General features: G+C 54.2%; 3 protein-coding genes across 10 annotated transcripts in view; 1 reads left to right on the top strand and 2 right to left on the bottom strand.

Annotated features, from left to right (window-relative positions):
• Nucleotides 1-18: 18 nt before the first annotated feature.
• Nucleotides 19-1,989, top strand: PTRH1 (peptidyl-tRNA hydrolase 1 homolog). The gene is made up of 5 exons (XM_001500130.6): nt 19-288; nt 662-881; nt 1,137-1,236; nt 1,414-1,459; nt 1,561-1,989. Exons 1-5 carry the CDS (start codon nt 19-21, stop codon nt 1,741-1,743), a joined length of 819 nt encoding a protein of 272 aa, XP_001500180.3. The 3' UTR covers nt 1,744-1,989.
• Nucleotides 1,820-8,239, bottom strand: CFAP157 (cilia and flagella associated protein 157). Of its 2 annotated transcripts, XM_023628949.2 has the most exons (9): nt 7,994-8,239; nt 5,564-5,835; nt 4,725-4,878; nt 4,014-4,281; nt 3,539-3,669; nt 3,163-3,313; nt 2,624-2,790; nt 2,328-2,493; nt 1,820-2,012 (listed from the first exon to the last, which is right to left on the bottom strand). In XM_023628949.2, the coding sequence occupies exons 1-9, from the start codon at nt 8,233-8,235 to the stop codon at nt 1,941-1,943; spliced, it is 1,623 nt and encodes a 540-aa protein (XP_023484717.2). In that variant the 5' UTR covers nt 8,236-8,239; the 3' UTR covers nt 1,820-1,940. The 2 variants fall into 2 exon arrangements, with proteins under 2 accessions (XP_023484717.2, XP_070107546.1); XM_070251445.1 differs by having other exon boundaries at nt 1,820-2,493; nt 7,994-8,222.
• Nucleotides 8,240-17,263: 9,024 nt separating this feature from the next.
• Nucleotides 17,264-19,550, bottom strand: part of STXBP1 (syntaxin binding protein 1) — a 65,014-nt gene continuing 62,727 nt past the window's right edge. For all 7 annotated transcript variants that reach the window (XR_011432591.1, XM_023628935.2, XM_023628934.2 and 4 more), the window contains one exon: nt 17,264-19,211. Coding sequence is in view for 3 of the 7 variants with exons in the window: in XM_023628935.2 (XP_023484703.1) it covers nt 19,129-19,211 (83 nt within the window). In the remaining 4 variants the exon portion in view is untranslated. The remainder of the gene's footprint in view (nt 19,212-19,550) is intronic.

Raw genomic sequence — 19,550 nt, 5'->3', positions numbered from 1 at the left:
GTGACGCCACGCCGCGGAATGCGCGGGCACGCAGACACGGCCGCCGCCCTCCACTTCCGCCCCTCAGAAACATGGCGGCCCCGCGGCCCGCCCCGCATTGGACGCCGGCAGCGGCCCCTGCCGGATGACGGCCGCGATTGGCCGCGGGCTGGTGACGTCAGGGGGCGGGCTCCAAGCCGTGAATGGGGCAGCATGCAGCCGCCCGGGCTCCTGCGCGCGGGGCCGTGGCTGAGCCGGGCCATGAGCCGCTGCGGTTTGGAGCCCCGGCCTCCCGGGAAGTGGTGGCTGGTGAGTGGAATGAAGGGCGCGGCGACGCAGGGGCTCCCGGGCCCTAGCTTTAGTTTCCTGTTGTCTCCGAGGCAGTCCCCCCAATTCCTTGTCTCAGTTTTCTTATCTAGAAATGAGTCCAATACTCCGAGGGGCTGCAAACTTCCAGGGACTCTGCTGCTGCACCGGGGCGCCCTGGCTGCCTGGCCCGCGGGCCGCCAGTGTCCACTCAGCCTTCTGGAGTCTCCGGGGTCTCTGCGCCCCGTCTTCGCGCCCCTTCCCCACTCCAGCCCTGCTTTCCGATTCCCTTCCCCTGCTTTGGGTTCCAGGGGGCGCTGTGAGATAGAGGGTGGCGAGAGTTGTCGGGCCTCAGTTTCCTTGGTACCGCCTGCAGGTGGCCGGCCTGGGGAACCCTGGAATGCCCCGCACGCGGCACAGCGTGGGCATGGCGGTGCTGGGGCAGCTGGCACGGCGGCTGGGTGTGGCGGAGAGCTGGGCCCGCGACCGGCGCTGCGCCGCCGACCTCGCTTTGGCCTCGCTGGGGGATGCCCAGCTGGTCCTGCTCCGGCCACGGCGGCTCATGAACGCCAACGGGCGCAGCGTGGCCCGGGCCGGTGAGTGGAGGGCACCAGCGGCGGGCTAGCTGGGAGGGCGCAGGGGCTGGACAGGGGACTCTGGGCTGCGGCACACAGGCTCGCCTCCAGGTGCCTGTGGAGCTCCAGTGGCTGCATGGCCCTGGGTACTTGTGGGAGCCTCAGTTTATATGTGCAGTGGGGTTAATTGTGGGCCCTCCTTATGGGAGCCGTGAGTTGGGACAAGCCGCTCTGGGCAGATGGCAGTAACGAGGGCCACCATTTCCCTGTGCCAAGCGGAGCTGTTCGGGCTGACGGCTGAGGAGGTCTACCTGGTGCATGACGAGCTGGACAAACCCCTGGGGAAACTGGCTCTGAAGCTGGGGGGAAGTGCCAGGTGAGGCTCTGAGCCCATCAGGGTGGGATAGGCAAGCTGGCCTCCCAGCTGGAGTGGGGTAGGGGTGCCGACCCCCGTCTCAGCAGGGAATAGGGTGCTCTGACCACAGCTGGGCTGGGCAGGGTGAAGGGTGCTGACCCAGGGAAGCACTAACTGCCCCTCCCATATCTCTTGAAGGGGCCACAATGGAGTCCGGTCCTGCATCAGCTGCCTCAACTCCAATGTGAGTCTGACCCTCTGTCCTGCACTGGCTCGGGTGGGCCAGCATGGGGCCCCCTGACACTGCTCACCAGTGTTCCCTGGGCCCCTCTGGCTCCTGCATAGGCAATGCCGCGGCTGAGAGTGGGCATCGGGCGCCCCCCGCACCCCGACGCGGTGCAGGCCCACGTGCTGGGCTGCTTCTCCCCCGCCGAGCAGGAGCTGCTGCCTCCTCTGCTGGAGCGCGCTGCTGACCTGCTCCTGGACCACATCCGTGAGCGCAGCCGGGGGCCCTCGTCAGGCCCCTGACACCGGGGGACACAGCTGCCTGCCTGACTGCTGTGCCCACACACCCAGCCACGTCCACAGAGGGGCCACGCCAACCTGTTGTATCCACTTTTTATATAACTCTTCTCTGGGCTGCTCCAGGCCGCCTACGGATTAAAGGAGGGACTGTGGTTGGAACGGTCCATTTCTGGGATGCGGGCTGGCCTTCTCTCTGGGGCTTACTTGGAAGGTAGGAAAACTCCAGGAAGACTAAACTTTTTGAACCTTTTTGGAGAACCAGCGTTGTGGATCTGTAAGATGAAAGATGCCAGTTTGGAAGCTGAGGCCTTCTCTGGGGTTCCCAGCCTACCTCTGCCTGTAGAGGAGGAGAGAGCAAGGTCCAGCAGGCCCCCCTCCCAGGGGATGTTTGGGCACGCCTTAGCCCGCTGAGACCTTGCCACACCTTTTTTGGGCCCATTTTCCAGCTGGGAAAATGGAGGCTTGGAGAGGTCCAGCCACATCTGCAAGGCCACACAGCTGGCAGAGCCGTGCTCTGCACCCAGGGCTGGCTGCCATCTTGCTGTCGCTGGAGCCCTTGGCACACTGTCCTCAGGGCTACTGTGTACCTGGAAGGTTCCCACACGGGTGGTGTGTGAAAGCAGCCTGAGGTCCTCAGTGTTGGGTGGGATGTGGGGCCGTCGAGGCACGAGGCCCAGGTCCCCCGGCTGGTAGGGTGTGATGCCAGATAGCTGCTGCAGCGGAGTCCCCGTGGGTGGCTGGGTGCTGGACTGGCTGTGGGGAGCAGGCTGAGACTCAGACAGGCTCTGAGGAGCCAGATTTCTGGCCCAGGGTGAGCTGAGGACAGCCCTTGGACAAGTCCCATAGCTGCCTCCTCTGAGGTCACACAGGGCCACTCACTCACCTCTCCCTGGGCGGGCTATAGGGCCGGCTCTCCCAGCGGGGGCACACAGCTATCTTGGGGCTCATGACCACTGCTGAGCTGAGCATGGCCAACAGCTGCTTTAGCATCTCCTTGTGCTGCAGCTGGAACTCGACGTCAAAGTCGCTGTCCTCCTTGTCTGGCTGTATCTGCCGATGGGGGAGGGGGTGGGCCCGTGGGAATCAGGCCATTGTGGCCCCACAACCCACCTGGGAAACTCAACACCAGTGCCCGTTTTCTCAAAGTGTTCACTGCCGTGGTGGGATCCCCATTCTCCAAATGGGAAGACTGAGGCCCGAGGCCTTCCAGGGCCCCAGAGAAGGACCCCGGCTCCTTTGAGACCTTGAAAGGATCATCGAAGTGCAGAATCAGAAAAGGACAGACTTGCCAGGAGTCTTTCAGGGGAAAGATGGGGCATCTAGCCCTGTCCCAGCCTTCTCCAGGTGGCCTGGTGATCTCTGAGCAGTTTCTGTCCTTGGCTCACTCCCCCTGCCCCCTACTTTCACCCACTTCCTGTTCACCTGCAGAATGTTCTGTAGGAAGGACGTGGCCTGGACCAGGGCTGTCGCCAGACTTGCCCGAACCTTCTGCTCTGTGGTCAGCTCGTGCTGTAGCCGTTGTGCCTCGGCCTGCTGCCGCTCCAGCTGCAGGCGCAGCTGGTCTCTCTGGCTCCTGGGCCCGGGGCCGGGACAAGTCAGCCGCCTCCCCACTCTAGGGCGATGGGCCCAGCCATTCCTCTCCAGCCCCTAGGGGCCCTCGGCCTGTTTGACAGACAAGGCCTCCAGGCCCTCCCTCTAGAGTGGGAAAGTCACTGGCCCGTGTCATGTGGCCAAAAAGGGATGGCTCCAGCTTGGCCTCCCAGCCTGCTCCCCCCTCTCACCCCTCTGTGGGCCACACCTCAGGTCCTGGTTGTCCTTCTGCAGCTGCTGGAGGCTCTGCTCCAGTTGGCTCAGCTGGAGGCGCAGCCGCTCGGCCTCCACGGGGCCCTGCTGCTGCTCGCGGCACTTCTCCGTCAGCAGGAGGATGATCTACGAGTGCGGGCAGCTGGCCGTACCCTGGGCCCGCCGCGGGCCCTCAGCCAGCCCGCGCCGCCAGCCACACTCAGCCAGGGTTCGCCCCCTTGTACAGAGGGGCCACATCTCTGGGCGAGAGCTGGGCAGAGCCGCCAGCTACCAGGCTTGGGTTCTACTGTAACCAGTTATGAGGGCTTTAAGCCAAATTAAGCAAACCCAGAGCGGGGCCCAGCACCCCAGAGCCCCCACAAGGAAGGCCCCGTCGCCTCACTCCTGCCCCCCTCGTGACTTAGCTGCAGCGCGAGGCCCTCCCGGCAGGGCCCCTCATGTTCCCCCCAGTGAGGGCCTGGTGGGCACACCTTCTGGTGGCCTCTGCTGTGCTGGGCCATGACCTTCTGGGTGTTCTCCAGCAGCTCCAGCTGTTTGCACAGCTTGTCCTGGGTGCCCTTGAGCTGCTCGTTCTCCTGCAGCAGCTGCATGCCTTGCTGGGATATCTTGGAGAGCTGCAGGGTCACAGTGCTGTTCTCCATGATGGCCCGCTTTGTCGTGTCCCACATCTGGCTGGTGGCCACCTTGCGGAACTCGGTGGCCACCAGGTTCACGCGCTGGATGATCTCCTTCTTCAGTCTAGTCGGGATGGGTAGGAGTAGCGGGGTGTCGGGCGGAGTGGGCACAAGCCACAGGCACCCGCCTCCTACGTGAGGGTCCCCAGAGCGCCGAGGGCCACCTCTACGCTCCACCCCCCCCCCCAGGATGGGCGGGGCTACAGGCAGGGAGCTTTTCACTGTAAACCCTTTGTACTTTTGGAATTTCAAACTATATCAGTGTATTATTACCTATTAAATAAATATAATTTAAGTCACAAAAAGTGTCAAAAGGAGCTTCAGGGGTTCTCCTATTCCAGCGTGAGGACTGGAGCTGGGGAGCTTATTCGTGTTTGCCCACCCTCCATCCGTCAGCCAGGATGCTCAGGAGCAGCAGGCTGGGGAGCCATGAACGAGCGCAGTACCTCCACTAGAAGCCGAGGCGGGGGAGGCCTGAGGACTGGGCCCCAGCACCCGCCTGCCCACCTGTCCTTGTCCAGCACCGACTTCTTCTCCAGGTTGTACACGTAGTCCTTGTACTCGCTCTCCTGCTTCTGCAGCTGGTCCTCCAGGGACACGAACTTCTCCGTGAGCTCCTCTTTCTGCAGGCGGAACTCCTCCAGAGCTGCCAGCTTCCCCCCTGCCCCACCGCAGGGCACAGGCCTGGTGAGGGGCTGCCGCAGGAGGGCAGGGCCCAGGGCGGGCAGCAAGGGCTTTGAGCCACCCCCCCCCCCCAACGTCCTCCAGGTCCTCCTTTTCTACGCTTCCAACAGGCCCGGCCCCCTGTCCCTACACTTGCCGTGCCCAGTCCTGCCCACGCTTATTGCCTTAGTCTGGAGTGCTCTCTCTCCTCTCCTCCACTAATCTGAAGAAGCTTTGTTCAGGGACCACCTCCTCCGAGAAGCCTCGCTTGACACTCTCCTCTATTCCCCTCTCATGAAAGTGACAGTGGTAACAGCTGCTGAATTTGAACACCTTCTCTGGGCCAGGCACTCAGGCTGTCAGTAAGCCTCAAAACAACTCTTGCTAGCTGGGTAACCTCGGGCAAGACACTTCACTTGCTGGAGGTGCTTCCTCACCTACAAACGTAGGATTGCTGGGAGAGTTAGGGACGACGATGTGTGGGAAGCGGCTCACAGCTGTTATTCAAGGTAGACGCACTATCCCCATTTCCCCGGTGAGAAAACTGAGGGTCGGAGAGATGTGCTTGCCCAAGGCCACAAAGGTAGTGGTACAGCTAGGATTTGAGCCCAAAGAGCCGGGGCCTTGGATTCCTGCCCCCGGGGCGTGTACCCCCCAAGGCTCGCCCGCCAGGGCCCCCTCACCAAGGACGATGTTCTCCGTGGTGAGCTGGTCCTTGGTCTCCTGGAACTCGTGGCGCACCTGGGCGAGCTGCGCCTCGAAGGCATCCTTCTCCATCTCCTTGGCCAGCTGCAGGCTCTGGAGCTGCTCGTTGAGGTCGGCGATCTCATCCACCCGCTGGTTGAGCGTGCGCTTGAGGAAGGTCACGATCTCCTTCTTGTTGTTGGCCAGCTGCTCAAACTCCTGGCGGAACAGCTTCTCCTGCACGGCCAGCTCGTCCCACTTCCGCTGGTACCTGAGGCAGGGGCAGGGCAGAGAGGTCCAGGGGCCGGGCCCACTTCCCTGGGCCCGCCCAGAGAGGGCCATTCGAGGTTCCTCATGGACGCTGGGAATCCAGCCTCATCTCGCCCTGTGCCCTCTGAGCTGCGCTCACGACCACAGGCAACACCTGTGCTCAGCTTTACGTTCGTTACGCCACTAGAATGTAAGCTCCTGAGGGCAGAGGCCTTTCTGTTATGTTCACAGCTGTGTCCCCGACGCCTAGGACAGTGCCTGGCACATAGTAGGTACTCAGTGTGTATTTGTTGAATCTTCGCAACAGCCCGTAAGGAAGGGGGCCTATGATGATTGTACCCGTTTTACAGATGAGGAAACACAGGCACAGAGGGATGCAGAAACTCCTGGTGAGTAAGTGGCAAAACCAGAACTTGAACCCGAGTCAGTCTGACCCCAAAGTTGAGGCTCTTAACCACAAGCTTACTGCTGCCATCGCCAGCTCTGCACCCTCCCTAACACTTCTGCACTTTGCAGTCCCGAGCCTTCGCACCTGCTGTCTTCCTTACCCTCGTCCACTGAGTGAACCCTTCTCAGTGGGGCCTTCTTGTTCCTGAGCCACGTTTGTGACCCTCTCTTTGGTGCCCTCCTGTAGGTTGGCCCTTGCCCCACTGGGCGGTCAAGACCTGGTCTCATGTCTGTCTTCTCCACTTGGCAGACCCCTCACCTCCTCCATTTCTATATTCTCAGGCCTTGGCAAATAGTAAGTGCCCAACGACTGTCTCCCAAATGCATTTTTCCCAAGTACATTCCATCTGGTGTCTCAGCTTGAGGGAAGCTTGTGAATTTTTAAGAGTGTCACATAATCAATTTACCGGTTTCCAGTGAGATAATTGATAGAAGTTATTTGGAAAGATGTTTTACTGCATAATTTACTCAGCCAACATCTTTTGAATGGCTACTGCATACGGGGCCCTGCAGGGCGCAGGGCTGAATGACCTGCTTGATGGCTGGAGGAAGCAGCCTGGGGTAGGGAAGTCGGAGGGTCACGGCCCCATTCCCGGCACTTCCTCCTCCTGGGGTGACTTCCCCTCCCTGAGCCTCCGTCCCCACCTGTGTAATGGCTATGCGTCAGGCCCTCTCTCTTGGGACCGTTTCAAGGATGCAGTGAAGGCCAGCACAGGACCGCCTGGTGCACACAAAGGACTCCACATTAGCTGTGAGCATCTGCAACAGCATCTGGGGAAGCCTGGCTGCCTACTCGGCACCAAAGGGGTTTGTCTTTTTTTTTTTTTTGAAAAGATTTTTTTTTTTCCTTTTTCTCCCCAAAGCCCCCTGGTACATAGTTGTATATTCTTAGTTGTGGGTCCTTCTAGTTGTGGTATGTGGGATGCCACCTCAGCGTGGCTCAATGAATGGTGCCATGTCTGCGCCCAGGATTCGAACTGACAAAACACTGGGCCGCCTGCAGCGGAGCGCGCGAACTTAACCACTCTGCCACAGGGCCAGCCCCAGGGGTTTGTCTTTTAAGGGTCACCTGAGACTGGGCTAGTGCATCTTAACTGGGAGGAAACTAGTTTTAAAATTGGGCAAGTGAACGCGTCTCGGAAGTTAGGGAATCCCCTGCCACATACCACCATCCAGGTCACACAGTCGTGAGGCCATAACCCTCCTCATTTACATTTGGGGAAACTGAGGCCCGGCCAGGGGAAACAACTGGGTTTAGCAGCTGGGTACCACAGCGCAGGGAATCAGGGCCCAGGCACTCGGTCCAGGGTGGGGCGGGTGGAAGGAGGGATGTATGTCCATGCACCTGCCAGGGGGCCGCCATTTCCAGTTCATCCCCATTTGAACTCTGCCCTTTTATAAAGTGTATGATCCCACAGAGCAGGAGGGAGGCAGGGGGAGGGGGTGCTTGCCTGGGATGGAGTTGCCAGTTAGCATTGGGACCCCAGGACTCTGGGAGCAGAGCTGGGGTCAGGAAATGCATTTTCCCTCAAATCGAGAAGGCTTTCAATGTTACCTATAAGGAAACTGAGGCTGGGCGTAGAGGTGGCGTCTGGACATCCTAGGGTGGGGCCAGGACAGAGGCCTGGGACCCCCTGGCTGAGCCTGCACAGCGGCCAGCTCAGAACAGGGCTTCTGACCCACAGGACCAGCCTCCCTGCCGGCCCACCCACCGGGCCAGCCTGTCCTCCAGGTCTCGGATCTGGATGTGGTAGAATTCCCGGATCTCCTCGCCCACAGGCATTTCCATGGGCTTGTTGGCCACGCCGGCATCCTTCTTGTTCCCTTTCTTCTTCTTGACCTCGAACTCCTTGGCCGCCTTGCCTGCCTTTTTTTTGGGAGCCATGGCTGGTGGCAACCACTGCTCCAGCTCCCCTTTAAGAGGCCAGGTGGTTGCTAAGGAAGTTGGTCTCATACATAGCAACGAACAGAGGGAGTGAGGCAGGGCTTAAAGGGACCCAGCCCTTTTCCCCAGTGGGGCTGGGCATCTGCGACCAGTCTCCCCCTCTAAGGCCTAAGGCCGGCAGCACCTCCTTGGTCCTGGGCCCGGTGTCCCAGGCCATGGCATCTCAGAGACCAGGATACCAGGCTCTCCAGGCACTCTTTTGGGCTCTGGGGAGCCCCTCTTTCCCTGGAAATAAGGGGCCTGGGACTATCAGAGTGGGAGGAGCCCTAGAAACCACCACCCTGGCCCTTTGGGCTAGTCGGGGGTCGGGGGCTTCTCCAGCGCCCCCCAGGACTAAAGGAAGCCGGTCACGGGCCCGAGGCCAAGGAGCCCCTCCCCTGAAGCTGTGAGACCAGTTTGTTGATTCTTTGGTGGTGCGGCTACACAGCATGATCATTCTCTCGGGTCACCCAAAGCAGGGTGGCGGGGCCGTATTGTAAGAAATGGAATTTGATATCAGAGGCTCCCGTGCTGGGCTCCCCCGACCTTCCTCTCCAGAGCCTGGCCCAGTTTTCCACAAGGTTCGGTGGACAAGCTGCATCTGTCCCATGCTGACCCCTGTAGACAAAGACCTCTCTGTCCCCTTGGCCTGGGGTAGCAGCATCTTGCGGGGGGAGGCAGGCGAAGTCTTGCCCTTCTCCAGAGCCACCTCCTCAGGGAGCCTCCATGCCACCGTGCCCCATCCACTGAGACCTGAGGCGTTTTAACTTCTGTAGCCACTTAATAAGTCAGGGTTGTGGGGAGCCACCACTGGGAACAGGGACAGCAAGGAGCCAGGTCCTTTAGCCCATCCCTCTGTCCCCCTGTGCTGGTGTGGGTGCCATGGGTCCAAGGTCCTGTTCAGCTCCTGGCATCCCAGGCAATGGGGGTTGTGCCCTGCAGGAGGCGAGGGGACAGCTCTCCTGTCCTTTCTGGGTCTCTTGTCATCAGCAAGGAGCTCCTTGCAGAGCCCCCTCCAGAAGCATCTAGGCGAGGGGTTTCATCCTGCTCCGTGACTTGAGGAGCAGGTCAGGGCATTTTATTGGGTTTTGTTCTTTGGTCCTACAGAATTGGAACACTTGACCACGTGTCAGACGGTCCCTGAGCTTCAGACCAAACATGGCCCTGACAACGATGAAGCTGCTGACTGGAATGGCCTCTGCTCTGTCACACAGGATTCCCGGGGGTGTCTTCCGTGTGGGCCGGGCTTGTCTGGTCTTGGCTGGGCTCACTATGTGTCCTGCCATCAGCTGGGGCCCAGCTGGTCACTCCCAGGCCTCGTGCAGCTGGCTGTTGGCAGGTGCAATGGAGAGATGCCTCTCGTCACCAGGCTAGCCCAGCTTGTTAAGATGGTGACTGAGAGTCGTAAAGGCATGAGAGCCGAAGTGGCTGGGCCTGTTGAGGTCCAGGCCTGGATCTGCACAAGCTTGGTCCTGCCACATTCCACTGGGCAAAGCAAGTCACAGGCAGCCCAGAGGAAAGGGGAGGAGCCGCAGGGCACAGCGGCCACTGTCACAATCTATCCCAATCTTGATCTTGTCTTTGTTTCAGCTCTGGAAAGGGTTTCTTCAGGTTTCATTCCGGGATTTGGTGTAGTTTTAAAATACGGCTTAACACAAAGCATGATATTTTGGCTCTGGAGTCAGGGTCAGGCCACTTGCATCCTGAAGGTAGATCGCATGAACCAGCCCCTTGATAGCAGAGAAGTGGCATGCTCAGTGGCATGAAGAAAAGTTCTCAGGCTTGTGGCCCTTGCACTTCCACATGGAGATGAGCAGTCCTAGTGCCACCTCCAGCAAGCTGGAGAAAGTGAAACAGCCAGGGGTTGCAACTTGACTGCGGTCACAAGTTTCAGCACTGCATGAAGATCAGAAGGCAAACTGTGCACCGCCAACTGGGGACACCGGCGAGGAGCGTGGTGGCCTCCTTCATTCACATGGCCAGACCCCCCCCCACTCGCCGCTCCCAGAAACTGGGCTCTCTCGGCACTGCTCCCAGTGGCCCCTTGGCTCACAAAGGAGGTATCAGCTAACTGGAAAACCATTTCTTTTTCTTTCTTTTTTATTTTTTTGAGGAAAATTAGCCCTGAGCCAATACTTCTCTTTTTGCTGAAGAAGACTGGCCCTGAGCTAACATCCGTGCCCATCTTCCTCTACTTGATATGTGGGACGCCTACCTCAACATGGCTTGCCAAGCAGTGCCACATCCGCACCCGGGATCCGAACGAGCAAACCCTGGGCCGCCGAAGCAGCGGAACGTGCACACTTAACCACAGCGCCACCGGGCCGGCCCCTGGAAAACCATTTCTGAGTATGGGGTTTTGTCTTTGGGCAGCTACAACAAAATGCCACAGACTGGGTGGCTTATAAACAGACATTTATTTCTCATAGTTCTGGAGGCTGGAAGTCTGCGATCAGGGTCCCAGCCTGGTCAGGGGAGGGCTCTCTTCTGGCTGCAGATTTCTTGTTGAATCCTCATACGGCAGAAGGGGCTAGGGAGCTCGTGGGGTCTCTTTTATAAAGAGCACTAATCCCATTCATGAAGGCTCTGCCCTCAGGATCCAGGCACCTCCCAAAGGCCCCACCCAGTGCCATCACCTTGGGTGTTAGGTTTTCAAGATATGAATTTTGAGAGGACACATTTAATTTCTGGTAGATTTTTAAAAATTTATTTTTATTTTAAACTGTGACAGAATATAAAATTTACCATCCTATTTTTAAGTGTGCAGTTTTGTGGCCTTAAGTGCATTCACATTGTTGTGCAACCATCACCACCACCCATCTTGAGAACTCTTCTCATCTTGTAAAATTAAAACTCTACCCATTAGTGAGGCCGGCCCGGTGGCGCAGTGGTTAAGTGCGCACATTGCGATTCTCGGCGGCCTGGGGTTCACCAGTTTGGATCCTGGGTGCAGATATGGCACCGCTTGGCAAGCCATGCTGTGGTAGGCATCCCACTATAAAGTAGAGGAAGATGGGCATGGATGTTAGCTCAGGGCCAGTCTTCCTCAGCAAAAAGCAGAGGATTGGCAGTAGTTAGCTCAGGGCTAATCTTCCTCAAAAAAAAAAAAAGAAAGGAAAAATTCTACTCATTAATCACTGACTGACTCCCCTTTCCCCTCTACCCAGCCCTTGGCCACCATCATTCTACTTTCTTTTTTTTTTTTTAAAGATCAGCACCTGAGCTGACAACTGTTGCCAATCTTTTTTTTTTTTTTTTTTTCTGCTTTATCTCCGCAAATCCCCCCGGTACATAGTTGTATATCTTAGTTGCACATCCTTCTAGTTGTGTCATCTGGGACAACACCTCAACGTGGCCTGACGAGCAGTGCCATGTCCGCACCCAGGATCCGAACCGGTGAAACCCTGGGCCGCCGCAGCAGAGCGTGCAGACTTAACCACTTGGCCACAGGGCCGGCCTCTCATTCTACTTTCTGTCTCTATGAATTTGACTACTCTTGGAAACTCGTATGAGTTTTATTTATTTATTTAAAGATTTTATTTTTCCTTTTTCTCCCCAAAGCTCCCTAGTACATAGTTGTATATTTTTCGTCGTGGGTCCTTCTAGTTGTGGCATGTGGGATGCCACCGCAGCATGGCTTGATGAGCGGTGCCATGTCCGTGCCCAGGATCTGAACCAGCAAAACCCTCGGCTGTTGAAGCAGTGTGTGCAAACTTAACCACATGGCCACAGGGCCGGCCCCTGAGTTTTTTTGATAGTAGTCACCTTAATGGGTGTGAGGTGGTATCACACCGTGGTTCTGATTTACATTTCCCTAATGATTAGTGAAGTCGAGCATCTTTTCATGTGCTTATTGGCCATTTGTATATTTTCTATGGAGAAACATCTATTCAAGTCCTTTGCCCATTTTTGATTTGAGTTTTTGTTGTTGTTGAGTTGTAGGAGGTCTTTATATATTCTGGATATTAACCCCTTATCAGATACATGATTTGCAAATATTTTTTCCCCATTCCATGGGCTGTCTTTTCACTCTGTTGATTGTGTGTTCTTTGATATACAGAAATTTTCAATTTTGATGTAGTCCAATTTATCTCTTTTTTCCTTTGTTGCCTGTGCTTTTGGTGTCGCCTGGGCATGGGATTTTAATGATAAAGAGAACAAGCTTGATCTGAGCACTTCTCCTTGACAAAGAGGCAGCCCTCCTTCCAAGAGGGGACCAAACTCCGCTCAGCACTGTTTGAGTCAGTTGAAAAGGGAAGCATGAGTGTTGACAACTGTTCTTCCAAATCATTTTCCACTTTCTATGTGTGTGTGTGTGTTTATTTTATTGAGGTCACACTGGTTTATAACATTATATAAATTTCAGGTGTATATTATGTTTCGACTTCTGTATCGTGTTCACCACCAGAAGTCTAGTTTCCGTCTGTCACCATACACACGTGCCCATTTACCCCTTTCGCCCTCCCCCACCCCCTTCCACTCTGATAACCACCAATCTGTTCTCCGTATCTATGTGTTTATTTATCTTCCACATATGGCTGAAGTCATATGGTAACTGTCCTTCTGCAGTTGATTACTTCCCTTAGGTGAAACAAAAGGCAAAGATATACAAAGCTTTGAGTGAGGTGACAGACAGACAGAATCAGAAAATTGAAACTCTATATCAGAATAGGTTAGTAAACAATTATAACATAAAGGCTAAAGGAGAAGAAAGCATCAAAGATAGCTATAACCATTTCATGGTAACAAACTCGTAATGTAAAAAAGGATCATTTGTGACAACAAAAACAGAAAGGGAAGAGGAAAAGGATGGAACCTGCATAGACAAATGGAGATAAGATGCTATCAACAGAAAAAGGACTATCTCATCTATGAGACCTTTTATACAAACCTCATGGCAACCATATAACAAAAAATCAGAGCAGAGTGACACACACACACACACACACACACACACACACATAAGGAAACTAAGAAAAACATCTCAGAAAACCACCAAACTGAAATGGCAGACAGAAATACAAGGATAAAGAAACAATGGAAATATAGAACAACCAGGAAAAAAAGATAAAATGGCAATATTAAGCCCTTGTATATCAATAATCACTTTAAATATAAATGGATTGAATTCACCAATCAAAAGACATAGAGTAGCTGGATGGATTAAAAAATAAGACCCAAGGGGGTGGCCCAGGGGCATAGGGGTTAAGTTCACACACTCTGCTTCAGCTGCCCAGGGTTCGCAGGTTTGGACCCTGGACACGGACCTACCCATCGCTCATCAAACCATGCTGTGGCAGCATCCCATATACAAAATAGAGGAAGATTGGCACAGATGTTAGTTCAGGGACAATCTTCCTCAAAAAACATAAAATAGAATAAGACCCAACAATATGCTGCCTCCAGGAGACCCATCTCAGCTCTAAAGAAAAACAGGCTCAGAGTGAAGGGATGGAAGACAATACTCCAAGCAAATGGCAAACAAAAGAAAGTGGGTACAGCTATACTCACATCAGACAATATAGATTTCAAGCCAAAAAAGGTAACAGGAGACAAAGACGAACATTACATAATGATAAAAGGACATTCCACCAAGATGACATAACACTTATGAATATATACACACCTAACACAGGCGCACCAAAGTATATAAAGCAACTATTAACAGACCTAAAGGGAGAAATTGACAGTAACATGCTAACAGTAGGGGACTTTAACACTGCACTTCCTAAAGGACAGCTTCCACCAGGCAACAGTGTCATTTGCTCAAAGGATGCTGGAGGTCAACAGTGGCTGGTTTTTACAAGCTTCTTGGCAACATTGTATCTGGTGCCACTTTTTTTTTTCTTTTTTTGAGGAAGATTAGCCCTCAGCTAACTACTGCCAATCTTCCTCTTTTTGCTGAGGAAGACTGGCCCTGAGCCAACATCCATGCCCATCTTCCTCTATTTTATAGGTGGGATGCCTACCACAGCATGGCTTTTTGCCAAGCGGTGCCATGTCCGCACCCGGGATCCGAACCTGCGAACCCCGGGCCGCCATGAAGCGGAATGCTCGAACTTAACCGCTGCGCCACCGGGCCAGCCCCTAGTGCCACTTTTTATTCCAAGGAGTGTAACTCCGATTGCTGTCTCTGTAGTTTGGGTTTCTTCCCCCGCTTTAGGGATGGAATTAATTGGTTTCACTCTAGAATGTGTTGTCATTGGTGTGGGGAAATTTGCTTGGCTCATGGACGAGGTCACTGTGCTTCATTTGAAGTTGACTGATACATCTCAGTGTGTCACCCACTCCTTGACAATGTACCTTCATAACAGGGAAGGCACGGGGGACCAGGGAGGGGTACCTTCCTGGCCCAGAAAATCCAATTTTTATCGTTCTACGTTTTATTTCCTCTCTTCTTCTTTTTTTGGTTGCTTGTGTGAAATCATCATTCCCGAAGAGTCATTAGTTTCCGCCCAAACAGACGCACATTCCATATTCACACCAGGATCCTGTCGTCTATTATATTGATAATGTTTTTCTGATAGTGGAGAACCCGGGCTCTGGCAGCAGACTGCTGTGTTTCAGTCTAGGCTCTGCCATGTGCCAGCCTGGGACCTTGGCCAAGTTACTCTGTCTTTGTGGCTCTGTTTCCCCATCTTTAAGTAGGGTTAATAATAACATCTAATTCCTAAAGTTGTTGAGAAAATTCAGCAAGATACATGTAAAGCACTCATGCCTGGTACATCATAAATGCTCAATATATATTAACTACAATTACAATTATTATCTATATATATTTGATTCAATGAAGCACTTTCAAGCCACTGCTTCATTTTGTGACTGGGGACACGGGGCTTCACCATAACATCCTCTCCTCATGGGTAGCCACTCTCCTGACTTGGGTATTTATCATTCTCGTTCACGTTTTTACACATTTACAACATATGTACCATAAGCACTAAACAGTGCCTTTATGAGGGTTTTTTTTTTAAAGATTTTATCTTTTTCCTTTTTCTCCCCAAAGCCCCCCAGCACATAGTTGTATATTCTTTGTTGTGGGTCCTTCTGGTTGTGGCATGTGGGACGCTGCCTCAGCGTGGTTTGATGAGCAGTGCCATGTCCGCGCCCAGGATTCGAACCAATGAAACACTGGGCCGCCTGCAGCAGAGTGCGTGAACTTAACCACTCGGCCACGGGGCCAGCCCCCCTTTATGAGGTTTTAAAACTTTACATAAATGCATCATTCTGTATGTATCCTTCTGTAAGTTGCTCTTTTCATTCAACATTATGTTTTTGAGATTTATGCTTGTTGACATGTGTTGGTCATGCATTTTTAACTGCCTTAGACCAGTCACTGGGGAGATGAACATCGATTTATCCACTCTCTAGTTCACAGACATTTGGTTTTTTTTTTAATGTGTGAGCACAATTGTTCTTTGTTCCTCAGACGTGATTGGGAATCGTCGTCATCACCATCAACATGATCGAGTGCTTCCTGTCCTTATGTGGACCAGCTCAGCATCACTACTCCACTCCTTGACAGAGTCCCTCATCAGGGTCCTGTAGAACGAAGCCAAGTGTGGATTTGACCCAGGCCTGCCTGATGCTGAGGTCTGTGCTCCTGGTCACTCTGCCTCCCAGGAATGAATGCCTGGTGTCACACCGAGGTGAGTGTCCAGGCCCTCCCGCAGGGTCTGGCTGAGACCCCCCAGCCTGGACCTGGGCCCGGAAAGAGAGTGACCGGCTGCAGCTCACAGACCTGTCTTGGTGTAGGATTGCCATTGTTGGTCCAATCCTGCATGCTCTGGTTTGTTTCAGAGGCCCCTGCCCCTCCCAGAATATGTAACACCATCGGAGACTTGGAGGAACAGCCTGCAGGCTCCATCTGTGCTGAGTAACAGGCGAACCGGGACTTCTGCCAGGAGCATAACGAGGGCCAGGCTCGTGTGCCTTGGGTGGTGGTGAGGGGGTGGAGCAGAGAGAGGTGCCAGAGGGGTCAAGGGATGTCAGGGACAATCAGGGAGAGACTAGCGAGCCATTGCTGTGGGCCTGGAGGATCCAGGTGGCCCTGGGAAGAAGGAGCAAATGGTATTTACTTTGCTGTAATGTAACTCAGCTTAGAACAATTTAGAATTTAAAAATTCTGGTCTCAGATCTCATTCCAAGGTGTGCTGGTTACTGGTGAAGGAACTACTGATCTAAGACGACGAGCGTCCGATGCTCCTCGGCTGGAGCGAGCTCTGTGAATGGCGGCATCTCTGAGCTTCAGCTTCCTCATCTGTCAAATGGGGAGGGGACCCACCCAACAAACAAGGGACTTGAGGGGCCTGACTGTCACCATTATCTCCCTGAAGGCAAAGCTCACCAGACAACAGTTGGGTTGTGGAGGTGCCTTGATTGTCAGATTGCCTAACGCCATAAAGCAGGTGGGGATTTGAAGGAGAGAGTGACTGCGGGCAAAAGAGTAGAAGCAGAAGCTCCTCTAAAGAGCCCCACTCCCCTGGGCCCAGTATTTGAGCAGGTTGTCAGTGTGACCCCAACCTAACTTAAGGGTCTACTCCCCAGGCTGGGCCAAACCCATCGCAGTCTCCCCAGGTCACAAACAGGCTTCAAGACCAGCAGGACACGCAGCAGTGTCTGATCTGGAAAGAAGTTCATTAGAAGGCTGGATGGTGTGGCAGCAGGGACAGAGGAGAGCAGTGACACTGATCAAGTGACCTGACGGCATGTCCTACAGGCACTGTCACCACAAGCTCCAGAGGGAGCATCCTCAGAGACAGCCCTGCAGGCTCTGCGGCAGAGAGAATTCTAGATTGAGAGATATAGGACGATGGAGGAATTGCCTCATCTGCGAGCAGTGCCCCGTCACTGCTGGGGGCCCCAGACAAGGTCCACGGGTTGTCCCCAAATGTGAGACAGCCACAGATCCTAAAGCGAGTTAACGGTGACCTGGATCCAGAAGACTCTAGGCCACGGCCGGGATGCTGGCCTCCTCTGCTGCGGACCCGTGCAGGAGGCTTTCTCCTTCCACTCCCCGAAGGGACACCAGGCCAGGACGCACCGGGGACACAGTGAGTGGGCGCTGATTTATTCGTTTATTTGACTCAAGTGCTTTAGTACAGAACGGTACAGAGATGGTACATGTTTGTGCTTCAATACTTTCCAACACTGAGATTCTGATCATTTCAAGGTAAACAAGTTTCAAGACAGACTAGTTTTAAAATATCCTTTTGATAAATTATTTTTATATAAATAACAGAGAAAGGAAAACCAACATGTTCGACAAACAAGGTCCTGAAGCGTGAGCATTGTTTGGTCAAGGGGAGGGGACAGGACGAGCAGGAACAGTAAGAAAGAAAGCAATGCCAGTGCCTACAGTTCTGCCCTAAGGAAATCAGGCATCATAAGGAGGAGCGGGAGCCAGACCAGGAAACTCATCTGAGCGCAAAGGGGGGACTTCAGAGCCTGGAGAAGAGAACAGCACGATGCACCTAACGTGCGGGCAAGGAACGCACTCTGAAAGGAAAGCGGCCGCGAGAACTAGCGAACACCATGTCGGCAACGACACCACGAGACAGGAACACACACACACACACGGTCTGCAGGAGTCGAAGGGAGGCGGGGGGCTGGGCGGGGGACGTTTTTGTGACTTCCACTGTCATTATATTTCATGACACCCCTCAGCAGAGCAAACGGTGCGCTCACTACCGGAGAACAGAGGACTGCTGAGTCGGAGGATGACGAGCCATCCTCCCTTCGTTTGCTTCCGAGATTTTTGCATTAGAGCTAAGTTTTATACAGCTAAGTTTTTATACAGAGAATAAAAGGATCATTTTCTCTTACAAGCATGATGACATATGACCGCACACTACAAAAAATAAAGTATTACGGAGTATCTTAACCGGAGGACAGTCTGAGTGGGCACAGGGTCTGTACAAACCCAAGGCGCATCCCCTCAGGCAGTGGGAAGTCCTGGGGCGCGGGCGCTCTCTCCTGCAAAGGGCCCTCTGACCGGGAGCCTGCAGAGCCCATTCTGTCCTGGTCCTTTCCTGACCCCTGAGCTCTACCCAGGCGGACTCCACTAAGAAAGGGGAGCGGTGTTGGGGGTGATGCCTGGGGCAGGAAGGCGTCCAGCCAAAAGGATCAGGCCTGACTACTTCTCCAGGAGATGAGGGCCTCTGGGGGATGCCTGCTCCTTATTTGTCTGGGACTCAGACTGCAGAACGCCTTCCCTCAGGGTCACAGTGCGGTGGACGTGGGCCAGGGCACCCAGCCTGACTTCACGTGGACACCCCCCGCCCCCACCCACAGCCCCGGGGGAATGAGCCACTGAGGAAAGCAAAGAGGCTGGTTCCAGCTCAAACCTCACGAGGTGTCACCTGATCTTCACTGCCAAGCTTCTCGGGATGAGAGCAGACGCTGAGGGGTAAGAACTGGAGTGGAGACGACAGATTAATCCTCCGCTTGAAATACTCCAAGGACAAACATCTCTATGATTCCCACAAGAACAGGAACAACCCAAAACAGGTTTTTAAAAATACCCAGACGTCTACCTTCCCATACTCAAGCAATTTGCACATGTCGCACTGGGTTATGTACAAGGTCACGGGATCCTAACTAACGGGGAGCAGGTGTCCATTCATTCGAGACAGTTCCAAAGCTTCTCCAGCAGTGTGTCCCTCGCACATGAACTCCTTCTCTTAGGATACACATAGAAGATACTCTTTTAAAAAAACACAATGCATTATTTTCTTCTGTGTCAAACGAGAAGAGGGCATCAATAAACACAAGAATGCAGCGGCGACAGTGCCGGCCCGGGCGTGCAGAGCCGGGGGAGCTGTTGGGGGGAGAGGGCCAGCAAAGTAACCGTGGCGGTCAGCAGCAGGGGCCGAGGTGCTCGGTGGGAGGAGGGGTCACTTTTTGGAGGGGTGGCTTATTTTTTTAACTGCTTATTTCTTCATCTGTTTTATTCAGTTTCTTCAGCGTGTCCAGCAGTTTCTGTGGGGTAAGAATGTGCGTGGATCCTGGGGGAGGCAGAAAAGACGGTGAGCTTGCCTGCTGCAGTTTCAAACACTTTTCCTTTCCTGGATTCCCAGATCCTCATCCGTTCCCCCGCCCCCACCCTGGTCTTAGTCTAGTGGAAGCAGGGAGGGTTGGGGTTTGAGGCCATGTCACAATAGGCCTGGGAGACATTTGGGGACTGTGGATAAACACCCCTCTGGCTCAGGCAGGGTCCCAGGCTGTACCAAAGAAGGAGCCCGCCTCTCCATGGGGGCTCAGTGCAATCGGCCAGGGGACAGGGCAGCTGCATTTCTAAGTCTCTCTTGAACTCAAGGTGAAGCCAGGGAGAGAAATGCCAAACC

This window comes from Equus caballus, chromosome 25, assembly GCF_041296265.1.
Source record: "Equus caballus isolate H_3958 breed thoroughbred chromosome 25, TB-T2T, whole genome shotgun sequence".
NCBI lineage: Eukaryota > Metazoa > Chordata > Mammalia > Perissodactyla > Equidae > Equus > Equus caballus.
The sequence above is the reverse complement of the archived record's forward strand: the minus strand, read 5'-3'. Positions and strand labels throughout refer to the sequence as shown.